This window comes from Equus caballus, chromosome 24 (assembly GCF_041296265.1).
Source record: "Equus caballus isolate H_3958 breed thoroughbred chromosome 24, TB-T2T, whole genome shotgun sequence".
In the NCBI taxonomy this organism is placed as follows: Eukaryota; Metazoa; Chordata; class Mammalia; order Perissodactyla; family Equidae; genus Equus; species Equus caballus.
Window position 1 is genome coordinate 23,691,992 of NC_091707.1, and position 20,025 is coordinate 23,712,016.

Consider the following 20,025-nt stretch of genomic DNA (forward strand, 5'->3'; position numbering starts at 1 on the left):
GGTACTTTTTATGTCCTTTAAAAAAATCTTCCCCTTTACCAACATCATGGAGATATTCTCCTGCTATTTTTTGGAGTAGTTCTGTTCGATGGGGCTTTCTGCATTGACAGGAATGTTCTATAGCTTCACTGTACAGAACAGTAGCCACTAGCCCCTTGTGTCTATTGAACACTTGGAATGTGGCTAGTATGACTGAGGAACTAAATTTTAAATTTTGTTGAATTAATTTAAATTTAAATAGCCCCACGTGGCTAGTGGCTATCGTATTGGACAGCACAGTTCTAAAAGCTTGTTTCACTTTTACATTTAGATCTGCAGTGTTTCAAGAATGAGTTGATTTTTTTTGAGTACGTTGTGTTGAAGCAGGCAAGACTTATTTTTTCCATATGGCTATCCATATGGAAAATATCCAGATGACCCAACACTGTTTATTGAAAAGACCATCATTTTCCTACTGTACTGTAGTGTCACCTTCATAAATCAAGTAACCATATATGTGTGGCTCCATTTTCAGATTGTCTGCTCTGTTCCATTATTTATCCTCGCACCAGTGCAGTGTTATGTTAATTTCCGTAGCTATATAGTAAGTCTTGACATCCGATGGTGTGGTTGTCTAACTTGTTCTTCAAGATGATCTTGGCTATTCTTTGCTGTTTGCATGTCTATGTAAATATTTTTTAATGGAGATATAGTTGACATATACCATTGTGTAAGTTTAAGGTATATAACATGTTGATTTACTATGCATATAAATTTTATAAATAACTTATTACTTTACATACATAATCTCCTGGAATTTTAATGAGAATTCCATTGAATGTATAGAACAATTTGGAAACAGTTGACGTTTTTAAAATATTGCATCTTCTAGTCCATGAATATAGTATTTTCATTATTGCTCAGATCAAAATATTTTGTAATTTTCATTATGATTTTTCATTTGACCCATGGATTCTATAACAGTATATTGCTGAATTTCCAAATACTTGCGGATTTTGTTTGTTATATCTTCATTACTGATTTCTAGCTTAATTTCAGTGTGGTCAGAGAATATAATCTTAATGATTTCGAAAAGTCCTTCAAAATTGCTGAGGCTTGCTCTATGGCTCAGCATGGTCAATTTTGGTAAATATTTTATATGCGCTTGAAAAGAATGTTGATTCTACCATTTTAGGTACAATGGTATAAACCAATCAGATCAAGTTTGTTAATTATGTTGGTCAAATGGGCTATTATTGATTATCTGGTGAATCTATCTAAAGTGTACTTCTCTCACCAATGCTCCTTTTTTTTAATATATATATATATATTTTTTTTTTGTTTTTTTGCTAGGGATATTTGCTTTGAGCTAACATCTGTTGCCAGTCTTCCTCTCTTTTTGTTTTTACCTCCCCAAAGCACCAGTACACAGTTGTATATTCTAGTTGTAAGTCCTTCTGGTTCTTCTATGTGAGCCACTGCCACAGCATGGCTACTGACAGATGAGTGGTTTGCTTCTGTGCCTGGGAACTGAACCCAGGCTGCTGAAGCTGAGCGTGCCAAACTTTAACCGCTAGGCCATCAGAGCTGGCTCTCTCAGTAATACTTCTGCTCTGTTTGTGGATTTATCTTTTAAAGTTTTCTGTAGGTATTATCATATTGCCCTCCAAAAAACTGAACCAATTTGTATATTTACCAGCAATACATGAATATCCACTTTCTCATACTCTCACCATCACTGGATGTTATCTTTTAAAATTTTTTGTGCTATGTATGTGTTATGTATGAAAAAACTGTCCTTTTGCTGTATACATTTAGATTTCTTAAATGACTAATGAGGTTATTTTTCATATACTTAATAGCAATTTTTTTTCTTTCTTGTGACTTATCCTTCCATGTGTTTGACTATTTTTTTTTCTGTTTGTATATTTGTTTCTTAATGGTTTGTAATCGAGGATGCCTTTTAATTGACCCAGTGTCTCTGAAGATCTCTAGACTAGGAGCTCAATTCAGTTCAGTTCAATTTAGATTGACAGTTGTTGAGCACCAGTAAAGTGCTCTGTAAGCACGGTAGGGGGTGAATAGATGCCAGCCCTCAAGGGGAACACCATGCCTGAGTGAGGGCAAGGAGTGACCCAGGTCCACTGAAAGAAAGCCTAACTATGGCCCCAGAGGACAAATGCTGTTGTTCAAGGATTTGTCTGGTGCTCATTTTACCATAAGTAAACTGTCACTGTTATATGATACTTTTTAGGTCTTGACTGAAGGTTTTGCCTCAGTGCTGCTAACTGATGATTCTGTATATGTTAACTCTTAGTATTGTCTTCCTTAGATTGAGGAGCTTGCCCAGACTCTGCCTTGCAATTATGATCAACCTTCCCCCGACAGCATGAGTGTGGTTGACTCATCTCCTACCTCAAGTCCTCCAGCTAAGAAATGCTCCAAAGCCCAAGAAAGATGGCAGATGTCTGCAAAGAACGCTCTTCTCTTGTGGGCTCAGGAGCAATGTGCCACGTAAGTAGTTAGCTATGACCAGAGGAGACACTCGGGGCAGCTGTACCCACCAACACAATCTTACGCACTTCCAGGTCTGGCAATCAGGCCAACTGAGTATAGCAACCACCTGAACACTCCCATCTCATGAAAAGAAAATGCTCACTATCCCTCTTCCTCTCATAGTGAGTCTTCCAAATATGAAGGTCAATGAGCTCAACCACTCTTGATTTTGAAGGCTGGAAGGAGGTATCATCTAGGTAACCAGGCTCACCTCCACCCCTATGTTCAGGTGGCCTATTACTGTGGAAATAAGGTGGCCTTTAAATATCTGTTTCTTCAGGCACAATCCCCTTATGCATCTGGAACGTAGATTTAGATTCAAAAAGTTTTAGCACAGTAGGAGCTCTTTAAAGGCCAGGACCATGTCTTAATTGACTGTGTATCCCCAGAGCTTAGCGTAATAAGAGTTCATGGTAGGTGCTCCATAAAGTGTTTTGAATGAATGAATGAACAAATGAGTGATCAGTAACCAACTCATAACATTTTCTCCTCGAGCTGTGTATGACTATGTTAAAAGGCCATGGTCCCCATTGTGCAGCAACTCACAGCTCAGGAAACAAAGAGACAAGAGACTATGTGTTTTTAAAAAGTGGGGATGACGGAGGGAAGTCAGTGCTCATAGTTTCTTTTTTAAATTGAAAAATGTCTTCTGCTCTTGGGAGACGTTTACTTTTTCAGTTTAACCAGTCGCTGGGATGGAGTTTAGGAGAAGAAAGTAGGATGCAGGAGAGCTCCCCACAGGAAGAGCTGTAGAGTTCAAAAGGCATTCCTTGTCACATCATAGCATTGTCTGGGTAAATAACGTCATAAATACGTCGTTAAGCCCTGTCACATGTGGGCTTCCGAGTGACTCCGTGCTAAGGAAAGGCTAAGATGTGAATTGCTGCCTTCAGGCTTATGCTTCTTTAGTTGTCATTCATCCTCTGTATTCTGTGACGGACACAAACATACATATCTTGTAAGTTTTAAGTTTATTAGATGAACTTTTTCTTGAATCATGCAGAGAAAGTTTTACTTCAGTTTCCTAAATTGTTAAAATCTAAAGCATAGCATGTGTGAAGAGCATTACTGCATCATATTCAGATTTATTTCATTTATGCGTAACTAAGCTTCAAACCCTCTCAAAGTCCATATATTTTACCATAGTTTATCTCTTCTCCATGTCCTTCCTTTTTTTCAACCATAGAGTTTATGCTAAACTTATTAGGATGTAGTTCGTAACTCTTAAGTAATTCATCAGGAGTTTATCCTAGTTTTGGCCTTAATTGGTGGTATTATTAGGTAACTTTTATTTCAGTATTCTGTGATGATCTAGGACTCAGATGTAAGACTATGTTGTATTTTCTTATTTCCAAAGATGAATCAGTCCCCCATTTGTGACTTCTAAATGAGCATAAACCAATCTGACCTCAATAAAAAATAATAAAATGAAAAAAAAGTATTTAATAAAAGTAAAATAAATAAAATGACAATGAACATATAAATATCAAAAAGATTGGAATACAATACAGTGGAATACTAACCAGCAATAAAAATGAATGGAGGAACAAACTGCTGATACTTAGAGCAACGTGGATGGATTACAAGAAATGTAATGCTCAGCCATAGAAGCCAAACATAAAAGAACACATGCTCTATGATCCGGTTTATAGGATGTTCTAGAACGGGCAAAACTAATCTATGGTGAGAATTAGAGCAGTGGTTGCGTTTCTGAGGCGCGTGGGGAGCAGGGTGGGGACCAACCTGGAAGGAGCATGGAGGAATCGATGTTTAAGGGATTGTGAGCCTCACCAAACTTGTCATTTCACTTTGATTTGACCACCAGATTAAAATAAAATATTTTCCTCGAATGGTTTGTATATTTGATTCACTGAAATTTGCTTTAGTTACTGTTGACTGTAGCGGAGGCGCTTTGAAATATTCTCTTAAATAGTCTTTATTATGTTTTCGTCCTTTTGTGAAAGGTATGAGTCTGTCAGTGTGACAGATTTTAAGTCAAGCTGGAGAAATGGGATGGCTTTTTTGGCCATCATTCACGCCTTGCGACCAAACCTGATTGACATGAAGAGTGTGAAGCATAGATCCAACAAAGACAATCTGAAGGAGGCCTTTAGAATCGCAGAACAAGAACTGAAGATCCCCAAACTGCTGGAACCAGAAGGTAAACATCTTCTTTCTTTTTAAAAGTGTCCAATGTGATGCTGATTTGAAAACGGTATCCATGTGTAAGCAAGCATAACTGTTATATTTTAGTCCTGGAGGATTTAACTTGACTCTATTAAATTTCATGAAATTAAGAATTCCTCCCAATTAGTTAACCTCAGTAATTGCCAGGATGACACCACAGCTGAAAGCAAACCATGCTGTTATTGGGAATAATATGAGCCTTTGTCTTAGTTTTCTTCTATTGTGTTCCCTTGATTCTATTATCTGTTCTGAAATCTCTTGAGTGTGATGTTTGAGTTGTTCACCCCTTTCCCACCCCCTTCCCCTAGTAAAGCTGAACCCCTGTGAGGACAGACTGCTTTTCTGTTTCCCTCCATGGCTTGCCCAGTTTGCTGTTGATTGCTATTGTGTTGAATTGTTAATGACAACAGCAGAATCCTAAATATTGGTTATATTCAAAGAGACAATTATCAAATTATACTTTAACTTCATGTGATGATTAAAGTAATTTAATTATTTTGGAAAAGCACTTTGGATTATATTGTTTCATAATGTACCCAAAGCTTATTAGAAAAACCCCACTAGGATCATAAAAGAGGCATGTAGGATTAGTGACATTTATAAGGAGCTAAGGGGTCAAGAGATACAAGTTCTAGTCTTAGCTCTGTAACCAGGGGTGTGTAGGTAAATGTTTAACAACTGGCTCTCCAAAACAGTGTGTGTGTGTGTATATGTCTATATACATATGTCTACTATAAATATTGCTAATATAAAGGCTGTGCAGCAAACACTCTACAAATAATAATAAAATATATCATACACTTTATTATAAATTTCCCAAAGCTCAGAAATGCTTTGGTTGATTTTTGCCAAACTCTTGTGTCCACCTGTAGCCAATTTATGGTTGCAGTTGCTGAACAAGCATAGTTCTTGAATGTTGGTGGATAATTTCTTTTATGTTAATGAGTAAGTGGAACAGCAATGAGGTATATCAGAACTTAACTTTTCTTCAATGACGTAAATGACTTTTTTGCTGAATTAAATACTGGAAGAATATTTCCTCAATTTTTTGTGCTATTTGCAATTTAACAGCTGTAGACAGGACATACTTTTAAGATTAATCTGCATTATTTACACTTTCTCCATCCCTTTCATAGCAGTCAACAAAACAACAAGCCCTCCTTTGCTGATTTTTTTTTGTGGTATAAATACTACCACTGTGGCTGATTTCAAGCTACCAGCGTGAAGTCACTGAACACAGGTGGAAAAAGACATACAGTAGCTCATCATTATATATTATTTTTTCTAGCATACAGATACAACAGACACAAATAATCTCAAGAGCCTGGGTAGTAGTAAAATAGTTGGGAAGTGATGGGTTTTGAGTATTTTCTTACCTTTGTTTTAATATAATTTATTTAATTACGTATTTACATAATTGAGTTTTGAATGTGGGCTATGTTTGACAACGAGCTGATATAACTGCTGAAAATTTAACAGCTCTCTCAAGCTGGTGTAAACTGTGGCTTTCTCACTTAGAAACTTTCTGGTTTAAAACAGCTTTATTGAGATACAGTTCTAAGCATACAATTTACCCATTTAAGTGTATGATTCAATGGTTTTTAGTATATTCACAAAATTTTGCAACCACCATCACAATCAATTTTAGGACATTTTCTTCACCCCAAAAATAAGCCCTATGCCCATTAATAGTCCCTCCCCATTTTCCCCTTAACTCCTCCGCACCCCAAATACACACACACACACACACACACAACAGGCCTAGCAACCACTAATTTACTTTCTGTCTCTATAGATTTGCCAGCTCTGGACGTTTCACATAAATGGTATCGTACAATATGTGGTCTTTTGTGACTGGTCTCTTTAACTTATAATGTTTTTGAAGCTCGTCTACGTTGCAACATTTATCAATACCTCATTTTATTTTTTTCTTTAAATAGACTTTATTTTTTACAATAGTTTTACATTTACAGAAAAATTGGGAAGATACTACGGTAAGTTCCCACATCCAGTTTCCCCTATGTTGACATCTTATGTTAGTATGGTACATTTCTTACAACTAGTGAACCAATATTGATAAATTATTATGCTTTATTCTCATTTCCTTAGTTTTCCCCCAGTGCCCTTTTCCTCTTCATAATTCCATCCAGGTCACTAAATTACATATAGTTTTCTTGTCTCCTTGGGCTACTTGATGTAACAGTTTCTAAGACCTTTCTGTTTCGATGACCTTGGCAGTTTGGATTACTGGTCAGGTATTTTGTAGGGTCCCCTTTACTGGAGTTTGTGTTATGTTTTTCTCATATTAGACTGGGGTTGTGAGTTCTTGGGAGGAAGACCACAGAGGTAAAGTGCCATTGTCATTACATCATATCACAGGAACATACTGACAACGTGACATCACTGTTGGTGTTGACCTTGGTCCCCTGGCTGAGATGGTGTTTGTCAGGTTTCTCCTCTGTAAAATCATTCTTTGTTTCCCTCTTTCCGTGCTGCATTCTTAGGAGAAGTTACTTTCTACAACCCACGCATAGGAGAGTTGTGCTCACCCTCCTTGAGGACAAGTTATCTGCAGAAATTATTTGGAATTCTGCACAGGCGATTTGTCTATTCTCCCCCGTTTCTTCATTTAACCAGACATCTATTTATATCAAGACGGACTCATGGACAGTTTATTTTATACTTTGTGTTGTAATCCAATACTACTTTATTTATTACTCAAATTAAAAAAACATTTTTTTAGGGGCTGGCCCCATGGCCGAGTGGTTAAGTTCACGCACTCCACTGCAGGCGGCCCAGTGTTCGAATCCTGGGCGCGGACATGGCACTGCTCATCAAACCACGCTGAGGCAGCGTCCCACATGCCACAACTAGAAGGATCCACAACGAAGAATATACAACTGTGTACCGGGAGGCTTTGGGGAGAAAAAGGAAAAAAATTAAATCTTTAAAAAAAAAAAGCAACATTTTTTTAAAGCTCAAAGTTTTGGCCATTGGCACGCTTTCAGTTGGCTCCTGTGCGCCTTTCACATATCCACATCAACGCAGGATTTCCTTGTTTGCTTTTGAGCACGTTCTTAATTTCTGGCATTATATGAAGGCTCATCTTGTATATTTCCTGGCCCAGTCCTGGGATCGGCCATTCCTCCGAGGAGCCCTGGTTCCTTTTATTGGAGATGGTATTTGAAACCAAGATGTGTGTGTAGGTGTGCTCATTGCTACTGGTACTTAGCCTTTTTGGACCTCAGTTGAATTAGATGATATTTCTAAGTTCACATTTAGCCTCATGATTCCCTATTTCTGTATATAGGTTTGTCATTAGTTTGGTTTCATGTTGCTTGTTATTAATTCTTCTCATTAACTTCCCTCCATTTCCTGGTTTTTTCTTCCCTCCTTTTTTCTTCTTTCTTCTTTTTTCCTGTTCTTTGTCTTTTTTCTCTCCCTTTTGGCTTTTCATTATCTTTTTCCTTTTCTTTATTTTTCTCCATGCTCTGCCTTATTCCCTGTTTGTGATTACTGTTTTGTTTTTTTGTTTTTGGTGAGGAAGATTAGCTCTGAGCTAACATCAGCCACCAATCCTTCTCTTTTTGCTAAGGAAGATTGGCCCTGATCTAACATCTATGCCCATCTTCCTCTACTTTATATGTGGGGCACCTGCCACAGCATGGCTTGATAAGTGATGTATAGGTCCACACCTGGGATCTGAACCTGCGAACCCTGGTGCACTGAAGCAGAGTGTGCGAACTTAACCACTATGCCACCAGGCTGGCCCCTGATTACTGTTTTTATAAATACTTCTTTCATATTTTCATTCTCCAAATCTTTATTAATGTAAAATATTTTCTCTATTTTAATATGTGAAAATAATTAGGCAACTAATCGCAGAGACAATATAATAAAACCAAATTGCACACTACATGAATGCTCATAATTCATTTAAAATAGCTTAACTAATAGCTCAAAAATGTGAAATACGTCATGATTATTTAACAAATACCCCAAAACAAATACCACGGTCATATTTGAATAAGGGAACTATCTTTGACACAATTTCGTTAAACATTTAATCATTAGGCAAAGCTTCATATATAATGAGAAGTTTTTAAAAACAAATATCTAGTTAAGCCAGTATCGTTTTATGTATTTCTTGATATTTATACTCTTTTCAGTAAAAGATAGAATAACTCAACTCTTGGGGATCCTTCCTTTATTGAAACCCCACTCCTGGCTTTCTATTGACACCTTTTATGTGCTTACTGTCTTGAATTTTATTATTTGGATATAGATTAGATTCCCGTTTCCCCAGCCGGCTTAGAGCACACACTGGGCCCAGTAAGCACATTGGCTAAAGCATGCATAGTGTGTTGTACTTGTATGTTGCTTGTTTTTCTCCCGACTGCAAGCTCCTTGAGGGGCAGATAATATCTTAAGGCATCTAGTATCTACTCAAGTGTCTAGCATCTACTTGTTGAATGAGTAAAGGGATAAAAGATAGGCCCCTAAGAACAAGGACTGAGTCTTACATATGCTTGTAACCTCTGCTTGTGACTGCATTGTTGGCGCTCTATAAATATTTGCTGAATTGAGTTTAACTGAATTAATAAATAAACATAGAAGATTTCCTTTTCAATGATCGTCGTTGGTTATTTTGGCAACATACCCAGAGACATCCCAATATTATGTGTTCATTTTGTCTGTGACATGTTGCAATCCCTTCGTTGTCATTTTTGGGTCTACCTAATTTATTATACATCTGGAAAACTTCTGCACTTAAGGAATTTCTAATATTTTTAACTTTGTTTAATTCAGCATTTTCCAAATTAATTTCACCATGGACTCTGTTAATACAACACAAAATTTGCCCCATATAAGGCTCTCAGTAAATATATTTGTTCTGTGTATGAACAAATAAAATCTTGTGGATGTCTTGAAAAAGTCTTCCATACAATAGATGCTTTTGGAAATGTTTTACTGCAGAAAATGCTGAGACCAGTGTGTCAGGAATGGATTTCACTTGCTCTATGTTCCTACACTCCTGGAGGAGTTTCTGCACTGTGTCTCTGGAAAGAGCAAGGCTTTGTTTTCTCCTTTCCACCCTCCCTGACTACTTATGCCCTCATACATGCAACATGCGTAGTGACCTTTTATTTGTAGGAAACTGAGGCTGTGCATGTACCACTGCTGGGAGTCAACCCAGCGCTGTCTGACTCCAGATCTAAGCTCTTAACCACTCTACAGTCTTGGGGCAAGGGCATGTGACCAGAGATTGCATGGCTGGTCGGCTGCTTTTGTTCATTTCAAGGCTGTCATGTGGCTTAGCCTGTTCTCGAGTATGAATCACAGTACATCACATCTACAGCTAATTGATAATGGGGCGTATCTTGCAGATGTGGATGTTGTGAATCCTGATGAAAAGTCAATCATGACCTATGTGGCACAGTTTCTGCAGTATTCAAAGAAGGCACCTGGGACTGGAGATAAAGCTCAGGTATGTCTTTATTAGTACAAATCAAGCTCATTTTTGTTGTACCCCACTAATGCTTTAATTTTTAAAATTGAGGTATAATTTGCATGCAGAAGTTAATGTACAATTCTATGAGCTTTAACAAATGCATACACTCATGTAAACCGTACTCCAATCATGATATAAAACATTTTTATTACCCAGAATGTTTTATTGTGTCTCTATCCTGTCTGTACTCCCCACCCTAGACAACCAGTATTCTAATTTCTTTCTGTAGACCAGTTTTGCCTATTCTCTTTTTTTAAGTAAAAAGTGGTAATTTATTAAATTTTGCTGAATTATCTAAAACAACGTTTAGATAGGCACCATATAGAATAAATTAAGTTTAGCAGGCTTTTAAAAATTCTAGAGATATCAAATTTTTGTCTATTGTAATTTTTAACAGCTTTGTTCAGACACAGTTCACATACCATAAAATTCAACCATTTAAAATTTGCAACTCAGTGGTTTTTGATATATTTACATAGTTGTGCAACCATTACCACGAGCTAGTTTTAGCATATTTCCATTTTACCTGCTCTTTAGCTTCCGATAAATGGAGTCATATAATTCCTAGAGATGCAAGCATTGCGTTCTACTCTTCATCCTTCTTTGAGACACTCTTGAGTTACCGTCAGATTGCCATTTGATTATTCAATTTTTTCCTTTGACTTGCAGTCGGTTACACAAAATATTGTGTGTGGAAATTTCTTGGAAATCGCTAAGCTGAAAATAAACACTTATTCTGCTTCTATGAAGATAAATGAGTGCTGTGAATTTAGTAAAGTGTTTTTGAATATTATTTTAAATTTTATCTAATCTACTTTCTCGGACTTGTTTACATGCAGTCATATTACCGCATTTTGTTTGACAAATTTAGGCCTATGTTTTTCCAACTATTCTGTGTGAGGCCCCGAGCTAGGCTGTTGCTGACTCTGGAATAGAAGCTCAAGCTGAGACTCACGCTTACAGTTCAGTTCACTTATTTCTGACCTGCTGAGGAGCTACTCTTCTCTAATTAATTTTTGTATTAAAAAATAAAATTAAAAATTCAACTGTCTGTGAAATTGGATGCAAAAATATACAGAAAACACTCTTACTTAATAGAAAGAAAAAAAGTAAATGAAGGTTAAAGGAGAATGGAGATAAGATGTAACTTCTTTTGCTTTATCCTCCTGCAGTAAAATTTCCTTCCAAATGTGGGCAAGCTTGCCACCTAAGCAAGAATCTAAAAATAATAATAGAAAAAGGAAAAAATAATTATTCTTCACTTGCATATGATAACATAACTGAAACTTTTGGGGGTGTTATTTTTTAGGGTCCTTAAAAAGTTCAAGATATTTTTGATGTCAGTGTATTTGGTGGGTGTGAACATCTCTTGAATTAACCCATATTTAGATGTATTGGAAAGCAATATTCTGAAAAGCCTACTATATATAAGTAATTTAGAATAATGTTGTCTAAAATTGAATAATGGAAATGGATAAGCCAAAAAAATAAGGGCCTGCTTGCCCTGTTTCTTTAGCACATTATGTTCAGATGCTAGTTTCAATCCATTTTAAAATTTAAGGTGTTATGTTAACAAGCAAAATTTCTTCTTGGCCCAAGGAGTCATCAGTGTGTAATGGGTGCATTATTTCACTGATGTTTGAAGTTGTTAATTATTGTTAAAAAAGTCACCAAGTCTATTTAGGATAGAATTTAAATATATGTATGTGTGATTTACAGGGAAAGATGAAAGATGCTATGGTCTGGTTAACTCTGCAAGAGAAAAAACTACAGAAAACGCTAAAGGATTCAGAAAAGGAGACCTTCTTTAAAAAGTATGAAGTAAGTATGACTTTAAACAGCAATTTATTAGTAGTTTACGCTTAGGGAAGAATAGGATGTTTTTAGAAAAAAATCTTTCAGAGTTACCTGTTTAAATACTAAATTAACTCCAAGTTTCAGCAGCTGAGTTCTAGGACAGTGCTGCTCAAATTGTAATCAACCTGGGGAAGCTTGTTAAAATGCAGATTCTGACTCAGTCGTTCTGGGGTAGGGCCTGAGATTCTGCATTTCCACCAAACTCCCGGTGGTGCTGATTCTGCTGGTCCTTAGAGTGGGAAGGTTTTAGAGCGGGGATTGGCAAACTGTGCTCTGCGGGCCCCACCACCAGTTTTTGTAAGTCCAGTGTTACTGGAATAGAGCCATGCCCATTAAAGGATTGTTGTGGCCGCTTTCACATTACAACACCAGAGCTGAATAGTTGCGACAGAGACCATGTGGCCCACAAAGCCGAAGATATTTACTATCTTGCCTCTTAAGGCTAAAGTTTTTCAACACCTGGTCTAGAGCAGAACATACTTTTCAGAATGAATATTGAATGAAAGAAAGGTCAAGAAATCAGAAATGGAACCATCCCAGAATTATAGTACAGGGCCTCAACCAAGGGGTCCTTTGGGGAATAGTGACAACTGTTATTGTTGCCACATATTGAACACTTGCTGTCTACCAGGCACCTTGCTGACAAGCATTTTACATGTTACCGTGTCTTGCTGAGTATGGTATTGATACTCCAGTTTTACAGATGAAGACAACAAGACTTCGAGGGACTAAGTGATTTATCTAAGGTTGTGTAGTTACTGAGAAGAGGTGGAATTTGAATAGCAGCCTAGCTCTCTTTACATCCTGATGCTTCTCTAGGGCAAGCATTTATTCCCTGTACCATCTTGGAAGAGACTAACAGGAGCCAAAGTGAAGGCGCCACAGTCCTTTTTGTAGAGCCCACTGTCTGTGCAGCTTTGTGCTCCCACGAGTTCTCTGTCCTGAGTGAAGTGGAGATGCTGTCATGTGCCTACACGGCAATTAGCACCTCTAGGCCTCCATTCCTCTGTTAAGTGAGAGGTGGATGAATCCAGCCTTTCCAACACTAACATTCAGCGGATGTGTGACTTGCTGTCCACACCATCCTTTTTGGTTTGGAGCCATCAGGCAAGGAAGGGATCAGACATTCTCATCTTCCTTCCATCTGAACTGCATAGGCTCCTTGTGCTTCTTCCTTCTTAGCTCTGGCCTGAGATTTCTTTTCACTGACAAGATGCTCAGTGTCTACTGGAAGTACCTTGCTCTCATATGTCTTAGATTTAGTAAAGTACCACAGATTCAGAGTTCTTAAATAAAAGGCTTTATGAAGTTATTAATTATCAGAAAGAATTAAAATAAATTAATGATCCCTCAGTTTGTTCACAAAATTTAATTAACAATACTGCTAATAGTTATGGATAGTGTTTTAAATAATATTTATGGAATTGATGACTCTTAAACACAAATATTTCACACTAGTGTGAACCAAGAAAAGCTTTATTTATTTAATTTTTTTGCTGAGGAAGATTTGCCCTAAGCAAACATCTGTTGCCAATCTTCCTCTTTTTGCTTGAGGAAGATTTGCCCTGAGCTAACGTGTGTGCTAATCTTCCTCTACTTTGTATGTGGGACACCCACCACAACCTGGCTGCCAACAAGTGGTGTAGGTCTGTGCCCAGGAACTGAACCCAGGCTGCAAAAGCAGAGCGTGCCGAACTGAACCTTTAGGCCATGGAGCCAGCCCCTTTATTTATTAAATTTTTGAGGGCAGATACAAAGTATTTTCTAAAGTCTGTATAAAGTGACTTGGGGAGAATTGGCTCAAGCTCAGTTAATCATAGACGCTTCAAAAACCATTTATACATGATGACTCCTGTCCTATAATTCTCACTTTCGCATTCTTATTTTGTTGTGAACACATATTTGGGGAGGACAGACAAACTCACATTTTCCATGTGGCATCATGATTTGTTCTCTAGAGCTGCGTGACCTTGCCGCTTCGTTTTAGTAGAAATTGAACAGTACAAGATACGAGCTGGATATATGTCACTGTGACGGCACCCAAATTGTCAGGGTGCACTGAAGAAAGAAATCCTGAATTCAGGGAATTTTATATTTATTTAAAATTTAAATAGAACCTACAGCTATAGACGTTAAAACAGCAGATTACATTTTATAAACTAATTTAAACATTTCAGTCTTTAAATACTCTTCTAATTGTAGAGCTTGCTGTCCTTTCTGGAGTCATTCAATGAAGAAAAAAAACCCTTTTTGGACATCCTGTCCGTCAAAAGGAATCCGGATGAGCTGAATGAAGATCAGTTACAGATGAAAGAAGCCTGGGATGGCCTCAACCACCAGGTTACTGTGTCGTACTGATTAGAAGAACATTTTCATGGGGCAGCTTTGTTGGATGAGAACTTTAGCCTTCGACGAGAAATTCTGTAAAAGATGGAGTAGATGCTTCATCAGAAAGTTGGGGAGAGTGTTCTTGTATTTTCTCCATGGTCTCATTTGGGTAGTGGTTGATATCTAAACAGGAATGTATAACATTCTGCTTAGAGAAATTGTAGCCTTATCCAAAGTTTTCATATTTGCCATCAATTCTTGGTTTGCCACAGTAGATTATCTGTATTCTGATTGACAGCAGCCTCCTCTCTACCATGGCCCAGTGTCATGTATCAGTATCAATAGATGGAAGGGGGTAGAGACAAACCCAGAGAAACTGTGTAAGGATGAATGTGTTTATGTGTGTCTGAATACATCCATGTGATTTCAATCATTTTAAATTTATTGAAACTTGTGCTATGGCCCAGGATATGGTGTCTATTGGTGTACATACCATTTACACTTGAAAAGAACATGTATTCTAGACTTAGTGGATATAGTATTCTATAAATATCAGTTAAGATGAGGTGGTTGATAATGTTCAGATTATCTATATCTTGACTGACGTTTAGTCCAGTTGTTCTGTCAATTGCTGAGAGAAAGCTATTAAAATCTGTAGAATCCTTTCTATATAATTCTGTTAAATTTTTCTTCATGCATTTTAAAACTTTGTTATTAGGTGTGTACCTTTATGATTGTTGTGTCTTTCTGATGAACTGACGCTTTTACTATTAGGAAATATTCTTATTTATCTCTGGTATTGTTTTTTCTTGATATCTGCTTAATCTGATATCAATGCAGTCACTCCAGTCTTCTTATGCTGACTGTTTATATGGTACATCTTTTTCCTTCCTTTACTTTTAACCTATTTGAGTCTTTATATTTGAAGTGCGTCTCTTATAGACAGCATACAGTTGGATCTTGCTTTCTTATCCACTCTGACAATCTCTGCCCTGTAATTGCAGTGCTTAGTCAGTTAATATTTAATGTAATTATTGATATGGTTCACTTTAAGTATACCATTTCATGCTTTTTCCCCCTGTATATTCAGTCTTTTTTATCTCTCTTCTTTCTTTTCCTGCCTTGTTTTAGATTATGTTAATTGTTTTAGAATCCCATTTTAATTTATCCGTTGACTTTTTGGCTCAACCTCTTTATCATATTTTTAATGGGATTACAATACACATTCTAAAACTTTTACAGCCTACTTAGAGCTATACAACTTAGTTATTATACAACTTCTTATAACATGTAGAAATCTTGCAGTCAAATTGATTAGTTTAGCTCTCATTTTTTATGCTATAGTTGCTTTATATATAAATATTTATATAACAGAAATATGTTTTAGAATCCTCAAGACCATGTTATAAGTTTTGCCTAAAACAGTCGTATATTTTAAAGAAATTAAGAGAAAAAATTGGCTTTTTATATTTATCTAAGTATTTACCATTTCCAAGATTCTTCTTTCCTTCCTTGAGATTTGAGTTTCCCTCTGAACTGATTTCCCTTCAGCCTGAAAAACTTCCTTTAACCTATTTTATAATGCAGGTCTGTGGGTGATAAATTCTGTTAGTTTTCTTTGATCTCTAAATGTCTATTTTGCCTTCATTTTTTTAGCATCTTTATTGAGGTATAATTTACATATCATAAAATTCATTCATTTTAAGTGCATAGTTAAATGATTTTAAGTGAATTTACAGAGTCGCAACAAAGGTTGCATGATCTGCCAGTCAAAAATACTCTCTGGTGTTGGAAAAGTTTGCAGATCTCTGCTCAAGTCTGTTGGCTGTCAGGAGCGACAGTCTGTTTTCACAATACATTTTTCACACCATTTAAGAAGTGTGTTAAATGGTGGTGTAGTGGCTTGAAAGAGCCACCCTTTGAGAGAACCCAGTTTGGGAGAACTAGTGCACTGCAGATGCCTTCCATCCGCTCGCCGTGCTCACTGCCTTCTCAGCTCTGTTCTCATCACAGCTTTGAAACTGGCCCCCGGGAAAGGCGGGAGATCTCTGTTACAAATCCTGGACAAAATGGAAGGAGAGGAAGAAGATTGTGTCTGTATAGTTCAGGCTTTTCCAGGCCACAGTGACCTGGCCTAATTTTGCTGAACGTGACTTGGAAAAATTACCCAAAATAATGAGAAAAACCATAAAAACAACTATTTTGCAAGATTAAGTGCTGCAAATTGATAGTAGCTTGAAAATCCACTCCTTAGGTAGAGGGAACCTCATGTTCTTGGTGTGACAAAAGGAGACATTAATTTTAAAGTTATCAGGTATATAAAAGTCCATACCATCTAGACCGTTTCTGGTTCAGTTGTTTGAGAACACAGATATCTCACAGCATTGTAGTAAATGTTTTTTTTTTTTTTAAAGATTGGCACCTGAGCTAACAACTGTTGCCAATGTTCTTTTTTCTTTTTCTCTTTTTCTGCTTTTTGTCCCCAAATCCCCCAATTACATAGTTGTATATTCTAGTTGTGGGTCCTTCTAGTTGTGGCATGTGGGACACTGCTTCAGCGTGGCCTGATGAGCCGTGCCATGTCTGCACCCAGGATCCAAACCGGCGGAACCCTGGCGGAGCACGAGAACTTAACCACTCGGCCATGGCGCTGGCCCCCAGTAGTAAATGGTTTTGTTTTAAGCCTACTATAGAAAATAACAACATTATGTTATTTTGACCTGACAAGATCTTATATGAATTTTCAGTCAAATCCAAAAGTAATTTCCAACACTAAGAAAGAAAGTGTGGAACCAGTTTTCTATGTTAAGAGAGAAAGGAGAGGAATGAAAGGTAAACATCATGTCTTTCTTCTGCTGTCTGCTACACAGAGTACAGCCTGAGTCAGAAAGCATACTTTTGGTTTCATTTAAAATGTCCATAGCTTTCTTTCAGCTGTGGAAAAAGCTATCATTCTTAGCCTCTTTTATTAGTCATTTATCAATTTTCTGATTTATTTTTTGTTTTTTGGCAGATGCACAAGTAATTCAGATATAATAAAAGCACAAGTAACTTGTTTATATTAAAAATTCATAGGGGCAGCCCCGTGGCCAAGTGGCTAAGTTTGCACACTCTGCCTTGGTAGCCCAGGGTTTCACCGGTTCATAACCTGGGTGCGGACATGACACCCAAGCCATGCTGAGGTGGTGTCCCACATAGCACAACCAGAGGCACTCCCAACTAGAATATACAACTATGTACTGGGGAGCTTTGGGGAGAAGAAGAAAATAAATAAATAAATAAACAGAAGATTAGCAACAGCTGTTAGCTCAGGTGCCAATCTTTACAAAAAAATTCATAATAATGAAAATATTTTTTCCATTCTTTTCCAACTGGGGGCTTAACGGTATATAGTTAATGATTTAAGACTGTAGAGTTGTCTTTTGCCATGACTTTTCAGAAAATAAACTTGCAAGGCAATTAAAGCAAAACAAAATACTGCATGGTATCACTTATATGTAGAATCTAAAAAAAAAAAGCCAAATTCGTAGAGACAGAGTACTGAAGTGGTGGCTGGGGCTGGAGGGTGTCGGAAATAGGGAGAGGTTGGTAAAAGGGTACAAACTTTCAGCTATAAGATGAGTAAGGTCTGAGGATCTAATGTAAAACATGGTGACTATAGTTTATGATACTATATCATTGAAATTTGGTAAGACAGTAGAACTTAAATTTTCTCACAAAAAAAAGATAAATATTATGTTAAGTGATGATATGTTAACTAGATGGTGAGAGTCCTTTCACAAAGTAACATCTATCATATCACCACAATGTACACAACTAACAATACACAACTACGTACTGGGGGGCTTTGGGGAGAAAAAGGAAAAAAAATAAAATCTTTAAAAAACAAAAACAGAAACAAAACCAGATTTTGATTTGTGCTTGATCTCCATAGGAGTGTCGTTGGAACATAAAAGAGCCATGTGAGTTCAAATAAAATGCCACATTCCTAATGGAGTTGTCAGGAAAGGAGGACTTGGAGCTGGGTTTTTATTGTGCTGAAGAATTGCGGTCATCAATGTGGAGTTTGGTGTTTTTCTGGGGTCCTTCTCCGGCCCCTCTGCCTGACTCTGTTCTGCTGACCACACTTTGCTGTAACCGTGTACTTGTCTGCTTCCACCACTAGGTCGTTTAGGCAAGACTTGTGGCTTTTATTTATCTGGTTGACCCTCAGATGTAGAGGGTTTTGTTAAACTTACTATTCCCTTCATGGCACATGGGTCTGGGCAAGACCCTGCTCTTATTTTTACTCACTTGTTTAATTGTGTATTTATCTCCTTTATTACCCATACCCTCCTTCCATTCCTCTTTCTCTTTTGGCCGCCATTGTGATGTGCTTAACGTGGACATTTTTGTTTTTTGTGTTCTTACAAAATACGTATTGTACTTATGTATCCATGTGTTTTTAATTTGTTAAATTGATGTTATATGTTACTCTCTTTCTTACTTTCATTTTTGAGCACATATATTTAAGGTGCCTCCATGTTGCCGTGTATGTACATCTAATTTGTGTCTAACTGCTGCATGGTACTCTGGTACTCTGTGGTGTGTGACCACCACGTGTCCCCTCTCCACTCCGGAAGCCTTCTATTTCTTTATGCCCAACTCTTAGCACAATAGGTTATTTGTAAATGTTTGCTCAATGAATGAATGATTGAATGAATGAATGTGTGAGTGAGTGAGTTTTAATGGTGCTTAGCAGGGGGATAATCCAAGAAGAAGGGACAGCAAGAGCAAAGACCTGGGAGTGCAGTCAGTGTTTGGGGAAATAAGTAGTCGGCATGTGTGAGACTCGTGTGTGCGCGTAGGGAGTGGTGGGAAGGCTGAGGAAGGAGGAAGTTGCCTGGATTGTGGGGGGCTTTGGTCTAGGACAGATATTCAGGAGATATGGTAGAGATACCTAATATGAATATACAACTGGGGCTAGTGAGGAAAATAATCTATAAATCTGTGTGAGAGGTGTAATTGTAATGTCAGAGAACACAAGGGCACACAGCATTTCAAACGGTGGTCATTCAGTACGATAGTGTACCTCTGCTCGGAGGGGTGCTTTAAATATTTCTAATTTTCCGCTCATAGCTGATTACAGATTTATCAAAACATTTGTTTTTACCTTTGTGCCTGCTTCTCCTATAGCTTTTAAACAAATTATCCTCTCGATCAGCAGGTAGCTAAATGATACTTAGAACTAAGAAGTTTACCCATTGATAAAGATTTCCCTGACTAATGGGTCAGAGAAACTTTAAAGAATTAAACATGCTGTGTGTGAAGCAATAAACCAGAAGAGTTCTACTGAAGGATGTCTTCCGTTTTTTCAGATTAATGTGTGGAAAATGAAGCTGAATGATGACCTGCCGTTGCCCCTCCATCAAATCGAAGCTTGGCTCCATGAGGTGGAGGAGCTTATAGATGAAGATTTGCCAGCCTTCCAGGATTATTCTGAAGCCATGGCTCTAATACAAGAGAAAATTACTTTATTCAAGGTTGGCAAAGAAAAAGAAATATGGAAAAAATCTTCACTTTGTTGGGAGCTGTTCTTGAGGAAGACTTTTTCCTAGAAAGAAGGG

The 20,025-nt window shown here is 37.3% G+C and overlaps 1 protein-coding gene across 8 annotated transcripts in view; it reads left to right on the forward strand.

The window, feature by feature from the left end:
- Window positions 1-20,025, forward strand: part of SYNE2 (spectrin repeat containing nuclear envelope protein 2) — a 296,778-nt gene that overhangs the window by 73,743 nt on the left and 203,010 nt on the right. For all 8 annotated transcript variants that reach the window (XM_023627878.2, XM_023627880.2, XM_023627881.2 and 5 more), the window contains exons 7-12: window positions 2,312-2,493; window positions 4,500-4,696; window positions 10,110-10,210; window positions 11,954-12,055; window positions 14,294-14,431; window positions 19,777-19,941. In XM_023627878.2, coding sequence (XP_023483646.1) covers window positions 2,312-2,493; window positions 4,500-4,696; window positions 10,110-10,210; window positions 11,954-12,055; window positions 14,294-14,431; window positions 19,777-19,941 — 885 coding nt within the window. The remainder of the gene's footprint in view (window positions 1-2,311; window positions 2,494-4,499; window positions 4,697-10,109; window positions 10,211-11,953; window positions 12,056-14,293; window positions 14,432-19,776; window positions 19,942-20,025) is intronic.